At 42.3% G+C, this 9393-nt stretch overlaps 1 protein-coding gene across 2 annotated transcripts in view; it reads right to left on the bottom strand.

The window, feature by feature from the left end:
* Positions 1-2976, bottom strand: part of LOC308311646 (uncharacterized protein) — a 45320-nt gene extending 42344 nt beyond the window's left edge. For both annotated transcript variants that reach the window (XM_080758419.1, XM_080758418.1), the window contains exons 1-2: positions 2934-2976; positions 23-235 (exon numbers count right to left, since the gene is read on the bottom strand). In XM_080758419.1, coding sequence (XP_080614545.1) covers positions 23-235; positions 2934-2967 — 247 coding nt within the window. In that variant the 5' untranslated portion in view covers positions 2968-2976. The remainder of the gene's footprint in view (positions 1-22; positions 236-2933) is intronic.
* Between the last annotated feature and the right edge of the window lie 6417 nt (positions 2977-9393).

A 9393-nucleotide genomic window follows, 5' to 3' on the forward strand; every position in this document is an offset into this window, starting at 1 on the left:
CAGGGCTTCACATTGTTCTAACCTGAAAGATGGTTTCCATTGGCGTCGGGTGGCTCAGTGTACAATGCCGTGCCATTGGCATTGGTGGCGTTTCCAGTGGTGGCGTTTCCATTGGTGGCGTTTCCATTGGTGGCGTTTCCATTGGTGGCGTTTCCAGTGGTGGCGTATAGATCAGTGATGAAGTTTGTTGCAGTCACATTGGTTTGTTGTGCAATGGCAAAATGTGTAATAAGACCTGAAAGAAAAGACAGGCCCAAAACCTTGAAATATATTTGGTGTTTAAAGTCATCCCATCATGTTTATACAGTAGGCTACTGTATATAAAGAAATCACACCGTGTGAAGTGAGGGGCGCTCTTATCACCTTACAACATAAATTACAACATTATGTTTGTTAAAATTTTGAGGACTAAAACAAACATTACATTTCTCTTTATTGTCTATGGCGTTTTCTTAAACAAGCATTGTTTAAAAACAAACATTAAAGCTGTATATAGGATCTACTTCAATCCCAATAGGATTAATGATTGAAACAGATTTGGTTACATGACCAACAGCCAATAAGGGACCACCATTCTTGGTGACATAACTAAGGTACGTGTCAAGGTGGGCATAAGGTCATAAGAAGTGATGCCAGTGGTGAGCGCACCTCATGGCGAGACACCTCGACAGAGTGCATTTCTAGTTATTAGTACTTGCGCAAGCAGAGTGCGCAAGTACTGTGGTCGGCTGGACCGAAAGTGGTATGTAGGCATGTATGTATGTATGTCGGTATGTCGTTAAAAATGGTGGTCCCTTATCGGCTGTTGATGGTGACTGTACGCTTCAAGGTTGGTATAAGGTCAATAACGGGTCTAAAGGATTTAGAACAGCAGTTGTAATAGACTTTAGTTAGTAGCAGTACTTGTACGCTCTGCTTGCGCACAAGTAGGCCATGTATGCCCTACTTGTGTGCAAGGCGCAAGTTGGCACCTCGACAGAGTACATTTCTAGTTATTATTATTATTATCAGCTTGAGAATATTGGATTTATACATCAATATGTTTTTCTGTTCGGGTCATGTTTGCCTCCAACACTGGGATAGGTTTTTGCTGGCTGAAAGTTATGAAAGCCAAGAAAATGTTCCAATCTAAGTTGCATTTGCAACCTTCACCTGCTAATCGTACCGAAACGGTAGAGATAATATTTTTAAAGGCCCTTGTCATCATTATCAATTAGCCAATCATCCGTTCAGTGCCGGTTCTAGGCCTTTTGAGGCCCTAGGCAACATATTATACAGAGCCCCCCCCCCCTCCTGCTTTGCCACGCCGGATAAAAATTGTAAATTTGCCATGAAAATGCTTCAATCTGGTGCACTTTTAGATCAAAATTAAGAAGCTAGGTGGGGGCCACAAATGTTTATGAACAAATCCCAAATGTTTATAAACAAATCCCAAATGTTTATAAACAAATACCAAAATGTTTATAAACAAATCCCATGAGACTTGGTCCTACCCCCCCGACCATGAGACCTACTACAGGTCAACTGGTAGTGGTCCTACCCCCCCCATGAGACTTACAAATCCCAAATGTTTATAAACAAATCCCAAATGTTTGTAAACAAATCCCAAATGTTTATAAACAAATCCCAAAATGTTTATAAACAAATCCCAAATCCCTTGGTCCTACCCCCCCGACCATGAGACTTACTACAGGTCAACTGGTAGTGGTCCTACCCCCCCCCATGAGACTTACAAATCCCAAATGTTTATAAACAAATCCCAAATGTTTGTAAACAAATCCCAAATGTTTATAAACAAATCCCAAAATGTTTATAAACAAATCCCAAATCCCTTGGTCCTACCCCCCCGACCATGAGACTTACTACAGGTCAACTGGTAGTGGTCCTACCCCCCCCCATGAGACTTACAAATCCCAAATGTTTATAAACAAATCCCAAATGTTTGTAAACAAATCCCAAATGTTTATAAACAAATCCCAAAATGTTTATAAATAAATCACAAATGTTTATAAACAAATCACAAATGTTTATAAACAAATACCAAAATGTTTATAAACAAATCCCAAATCCCTTGGTCCTACCCCCCCGACCAATAGTGCCGGTTCTAGGCCTTTTGAGGCCCTAGGCAACATATTATACAGAGGCCCCCCCCTCCTGCTTTGCCACGCCGGATAAAAATTGTAAATTTGCCATGAAAATGCTTCAATCTGGTGCACTTTGAGATCAAAATTAAGAAGCTAGGTGGGGGCCACATGTGGCCAGTAGCCCATGTAAGGGATACATGAAAAAAAAAATCTTCTCCCTGTGACGAGGCCCCCTCAGTGGTTGAGGCCCTAGGCGACCGCCTAGTTCGCCTATGCCTAGAACCGGCCCTGCATCCGTTTCATCAAACTACAGCATGCTGAACAGGGTGTGGCAAAGTGTGTCCTTGTCTGCACATACTGTATGTAAACGTTCATGTGCATTATGGGAGCTTGTAATGCTGCGGCTATGGTTAAATTGCCAATGGACCAGTAAATATTCTCAACTGAAAATAAATTTTGTACAGAAAGACCAAACCTCTGCCATACCCAGTTTTTGTATTGTGTAATTAACTTAGAATTTTTTTTACAGTATATAACATGAGGAACCCCCTTCTAACTTATACACATAATATTGACACACAATGTGAGTTTGTTACCGCATACAGTGCTTAGACCAACTAAATAAAACAGACAAATATTTCCATGGTAAATGCAAACTGTCAGTGCCTGTCATAGCTGTCAAGGCTACTACATTTTGTTATCATTATTTAGAAAAGTTTAGATGAAATAAGCCAGCAACAGAATAATGGCTATAACCAGAAAACAATGTCACAGCTTCCAAAGAATCCATGTGATAGAAAAAACAAATGTGAAATATGAAAATATAAAAGACAAATATAAAAAGCCTACCCAGGATAAACACAGAAAGGCCAACGGATCCCATATCGAGGCCTCTACGTATAACTTCTGCTGAACCCAGCAGCTGATCAGCTATTATAGTGTTGTTGCCTGAATATTAAGCATGCCCACAAAAGAGGATCAACCATTCTGACCACAGCAGGATGTATGTTGCTCAAAGTGTGTGTGTGCGTCCTCGTTTCGCCAAAAGAGGATCTAAATTGCCTGCCTGCCTGCCTGCTGATATACAGTACGCCTGCCTATTGATATACAGTATCTCTCTATTTCCGACTCTTTTTGCAACTTCAATAACCTAGAACACTAAACATAACTTTTGTCAAACCACATTTTACCCAATGTGATATATTATATTCCATAAGAAATATTTCTCATCAAAATATATTGACGTACAGCAATACATGGCAACTTGAGGTAGGCCTACTCTTCACAAACTGACTAACTAATCACTAAACTTGGGTGAAGGTCACCCGAACACCTGCCTGTAGAAAAGAACAGGCATGTGGGCAGGGAAACAAACCTACCTTCTATGATGTCACTGAGCATCATTAAGGTACTGAAAGACACACCCACCTCAAACATCAACAACATTATGAAAATTACAAAAATATAATTGTCCGGGTGAAAATCACCCGTGTTTAGTGTTCTAGGGTTAATATATTCTTAACCTTGCTAACCCTAACCCTGTATGCTACATACACATATGTAAATTGTAAGGGATCAATACATACTGTATGCAATAGCAATTTCTGCCCACAAGATGTCAGAATTTGTAAGGAAAAGATGGTGCTGTGCAGTCCCATGTATTTAAAGCCAGGGCGATCTATTTCTCATTTACTGCAGTTATCAGTGAGGGAGGGAAAAAACAATATTATGGAAAGAATGAGTCAGATAAGGGCACAGAAGGAGTTCATCAAATATCCTATTAGTGTTTCTTGTGTTGTGTGTTGTAGAGAATGGAGAGAATGTAGTTACACTGCAGAGTGGCTAGTGCATGGTGAGACTGAGAAAGCAATGCTATGGACTGTAAATATGTAACATCACAGTGTGTTATACTGTGGGTGCGTGCGTGTGTATACGTGCACACAGGTGTCTGGTTGTGTGTGTGTGTGTGTGTGTGTGTGTGTGTGTGTGTGTGTGTGTGTGTGTGTGTGTGTGTGTGTGTGTGTGTGTGTGTGTGTGTGTGTGCGCGCGTGCGTGCGTGCGTGCGTGCGTGCGTGCGTGCGTGCGTGTGTACACTGCTGAGCCTGGTAGGTTCACTTATTACTGTTTATTTGCCCATGCCAAATGTAATCAGCACAGGGATTAGTGCTGCCTGCCACCCAGGCTCTAGTCTAGAAGGTCCACTATAACTACCGGCCTTCCTGAAGACAGGTTCGCATGGGCCAACAGTGAGGACTGGCAGGATCAGGTCATCTTGAAGAGAGGGAGAAGTGTACACACATTTGATTTACACACACACACACACACACACACACACACACACACACACACACACACACACACACACACACACACACACACGTGCACAGAGGCCTGGCTTCATCCAGGACCACTTATCACCACATCACAGCACCACAGCACCACAGACACTATAGGGCCCGTCTCTGGCCCTGGCCCTGTGTTATATGAGCTAATCACTCATCCTCAGAGGTGTCGTCGGGGAAAGATGGAGTGGAGCAAAGGATGAGAGAAGATGAAAGCATAGAGCTGGAGAGGAGACGGAGTAAGAACAGAGAAAAGAAGAGCCAAGGGGGAGAAAAAGAGACAGAGCATGTGTGAGGGAGACGGGAAGACATGGAGCAAGTGAGCGAGTTAGGGAGAGAGCATGGGGAAACAGATAGACACAGAGAGTGAGAGAGAGAGAGAGAGAGAGAGAGAGAGAGAGAGAGACCGCCGGACCACCCACCCGGCGGATTCAGAGGCACAGGATTCACAGCCCATTCTGTTGACCTGCCACACAGCCCCAGCTCTGGGCTAGACCCTTCACAATGGTTCCCTCTGCTATAACACGAGGGGGAGGCGGGGGAGACACAAGGGGAGGGGCGGGTGAGTGGACTATAACAGCAGTAAACAGTGGGCCGAGCTCCTCTCCTTCAGCGCACAATGGGAGCTGAATTGTGTCGGGCTGGAGGCACCCCCTCACCCCCCCTTTTTTCCTTTTTTTTCTTTTTTTGAGTGCTCTGCCATGGAGACCTGAATGCAACATCTGTGGAGGCTGTACCCGAAAGGGGGGAAAACACTATTTTGCTGCTCAGCCTTACTGACAACCTGTTTTCTCCTTCCCCCTTCTCTCTCTTTCTCCTACTCCCTCTGTGCCCTTGTTTTGCTCTCTCTCTCTCTCTCTCTCTCTCTCTCTCTCTCTCTCTCCCCCTTACTACTTCACCCTCTTCCCGTTTCTCTCTCACTATTTTCTCTCCTGTTCCTTTCTCACACCATCTCCCCTTTTGATGCTTGTGCATTGCTGCATCCCTGGTTCTCACTCAGAGCGTACGTTATGCATAGATTTACTAGACTGAGGGGAGAAGAGAACAGAGAGAGAGAGAGAGAGAGAGAGAGAGAGAGAGAGAGAGAGAGAGAAAGAGAGAGATTCAAATTGTTTTGTTGAAGGATACAATATGTTGGCAAGTGGATTTTTACATATTCTTCCCACATGCATATACTGAACATGAAGAGCTTTACTGCTTATTGCTATACTTTAAAACTGTGTAACATGCATTTGTAACTAGAAAATTCGCAATTAAAAAAAATTGCAGAGTGTGGTTGCCGCAGGGGCTTACATATGCCCCTCCCACTAATATTGCCAGCCAATTACAATGTCGCGTCACCCCTGTGATCATGCGTAAGTAATTCTGAGGGGATTTAACCCCCAAAATTCATGTTTTTGCGACAAACGGTTACATTTCTCGCATTTGCGGCGCCCCCTATGGATTAAAATGGAATTGCTTTTAGAACTTGGTTGATCGAACCACCCCGGACATGTGATTCAAATTTGGGATGGATTGGACATTCCGTTCGTGATTTATGGCATTGTTTGTGATATAGGCCCCTCCTACTAACTTCGGACGACGATTACGGCCGAACGATACGCACTACGACCATTTTACGACCTATGGTTCAAGAGTTATACCCCAAAAGGTAAAGTTGGCTGTTATAGCGCCACCATTAGACCGACCGTTAAAATTATAATTTTAATTAATTTTAGTGATAATCATGAATTTTTCCTCCACTCGGTGGCGCGCTATGAGCTTGTAGATCTGCTATTTTTCAATAGCTAAAGCATAACATAACGGGAACACCAAAAGGGGTTCCCGTTCAGAATGTCCTTTTGACAATCACGTTGAAATTCCTTTTAAATGTCGATATTAATGAAATCCACATGTCACAACAAAACACGATGCAATGCAATATAACTGTACACAACCAAAATAACAGGTAACACAATGGCATGATGGTAACCATGGCAACGAATGGTGTCTGTTAACTGCACAAGGAGGGTGAGTGCAGTTTTTTTTTATACCCAGCACCCTAATCAAAGGAACTTGATTCAGCTGGAGGGGCACTTCCTGACGAGGGAACCTCCGGAGAGCACTTTAAGTCAAGGGACTGGTTTAAAAAAGGGCCTAAGGGTTAGAGGAGCGCCCTTGTTGCCGACAGGTTGTCGGGAAGTGATTGTGTGATCGCCCAACACCGCTGAAGTGCCCTTGAGCAAGGCACTGAACAGTGGAGCTGCTTAGTGGCCAACGGTATATAAGACTGTGATGTGGTTGTACTGGTCAGCTCCCAGGTTTTAATGTGTGTGTGTCTGTCTGTCTGTCTGTCTGTGTGTTTCTATGTGCAGGGCGTTGCTGAAAATGAGCACTTATGCTCAGCTACTACCCTGAGTAAATAAAAGGAGAAAAAAAATAACCAAAAGGGAGAAAGTGACGACTCATTGCAGCTGCTGCGGTTTAGCGACAGCTTGTTGCCGAGCTGTAACAACAGGTCCTTTCAAGGAAACACGGACACCGAGGTTCACTGACGACTGTGGTGTGTCTCATGGACAGACATTCTTGGTTTTTGGTTGTGAACTGAATGCATTCTCACTCTGCACTGTACACTAGTTTCGGCTAGGTGTGATAGGAAATTTTGCATACTATTGTCTCAACGAGAGGCCACTTGATTAAAGTTTCGGACGCCACTCTGTATGCATCTCTATGCCATTTGTATGTAAATCTCAACCACACTTAGAACTCAACTATTTGATGTGAAACTGGATATAATGTCATGTTGTAAAAGGTTTGAGGAAGTCTTGCTTGGCAGGCTGACCACGGTCAGTCTGTTGTGTGCTCCCGTGGGCAGCATGGCCACGGGGAAGCTCTGCCGTTTTTGTCTTCAATAAATACAACTCCATGGATCTTCAGTTCACCTCTCTCTGCGTGTTCTTCATCCGATCGTCTGATGCTTTGGCAAGGGTTTTCACTACAGTGGCCTACAGTTCTGCAGTTTGCTATTTAGTTTAGAGAAACTCTTTCAGCCTTTTTGTCTCTAGTAGTTAATGTAAAGGTGGTAAAATACACCACACAGGTTTCTGTAATGTATGGGTGGGTGGATAAAGATCAGATCAAGAGCAAGAGAGACAAGAGAAACTTGTGAGACTTACCTTGATATGTGCCAAACGAACTTGATGCATGATAATCGTCATCATAGCCAGACTGTGACACAACTGGAAATTATTACAGACAACATTATCGACATTACACATGAAATGTTATAATGTATTAGACAGTGTAAATATATAAAACATCACAACTCCATCATATAATGTCCTGAATTTCAGCTGATGAGAAATAATGTAAAGCAATGGTTTCATTTATACTTATAGGCGTCATGATTGCACCTATACTGAATGCTCCAACTATGATTTCAACAATAGTTCAAATGTATCAATAATAAGAATAAATACATGTTTTTCTAAATAGTCAAAGTCGCTTTACATAACAAAAACATCACCGTGACTAAATTTGACTGAGGGACTGCCGTTGGATTGAAATGTCATGTCATATGAAAGCAGGGAATCATAGCTTCGAGTTGACATATTGGATGTTCAGTTTTACCCACCAGTTTTGGAGATATGACTATAGAGTAATGTCTTGCAGAGAAAGGTTCACTTCTGTGGTCTCTAACATTACACCTAGCTACATGTTTAATAATTTATTTCATATTACATGTTGATTTCAGCTCTGACACTTATTTCAGACATGCTCTAGTATGTGAAGAGTCTGCCTGTGCTATTAACTCATTTTGGTGAAATGCTGTAATTTGCGCGATGGCAGTCTCTCAGTCAAATCTGTTCACATTGTGAATTGAATTCTCCAATATAAGTTGATAATACATGAAGCTGCTATGCAGATGAGCAGTCCCTCTATACCATGAAGGCAGACATTGTCAACGTGCCCGAGGCTGCTCTGTGTGAAAAGGAAGAACTACCATACAGTACAGTGTGTACACAACTTCTCTCTAATAGTGTGGAAGTTTTAACGGTAATATCGTATCGATATCGCAATATTTGGCATAAATACAGAGATTTGAAATACGGAAGTTTACGGAATGTATTGTAGTCGATAGGGCTCGCGTGAGTACATAACCACGTGACCGGGCTGTTTTCTGCCCCCTCAATGTCGCAACTCTGTCTATACTATATGGCTCTGTTGTAATCCAAACGTACAAGTGTGTGGTAATAGGGATAGGGTGGCCTGGCTGGGTGTATGACTTGACTACCGCGGCCTGAATGATTCAGCCCTGCAGCCCTGCTGTGAGATATGATCTGGACAACAGATGTCAATATGAAGTTGAGGATAACATTGACCACTTCTGTGTCTTAGTCATACTTCTCTCTCCTTTCTTTTGTAATCTTTTTTGTCATCAGACGGACAGCTTGGTCATATACTTCTCTCTTTGTTGACGTTTTGTTAACTCATCCTCCTGCCGTTAACCCAGTGGTGGAAAGTAAATAAGTACATTTACTCAAATACTGTACTACTACAATTTTGAGGTATTTGTACTTTACTTGACTTTATTCAAATTTCCAATACATTTACATCTACTCCACTACATCTCAGAGCCAACATTTGTACTTTTACTCCACTACAATTATTTGAAAACTTTAGTTACTAGTTACTTTGGAGATTTACATTTTGATTAGAAAAACATACATTACTGTAACCACTTCAACCCTATATACATTTCGACCATTTGAAAATAGCTGATCTACAAGCTCACGATGCGTCGCGATGCATTGTGTGCGACCTCTCTTTTCTATTCAAATATGAATATAAACTAGTAGAAAGGTCACAATTTTGAAGAAATGCAAAGTGTGGTTTGTGATCATGCATAACTACGTCGGAGGAGATTTATCTCCCAAAAATCATGTTTTTGCGACAAACGGTTACATTTCGCGCATTTGCGGCGCACC

This window comes from Protomyctophum bolini (genome assembly GCF_963924005.1).
Source record: "Protomyctophum bolini genome assembly, chromosome: 3".
NCBI lineage: Eukaryota > Metazoa > Chordata > Actinopteri > Myctophiformes > Myctophidae > Protomyctophum > Protomyctophum bolini.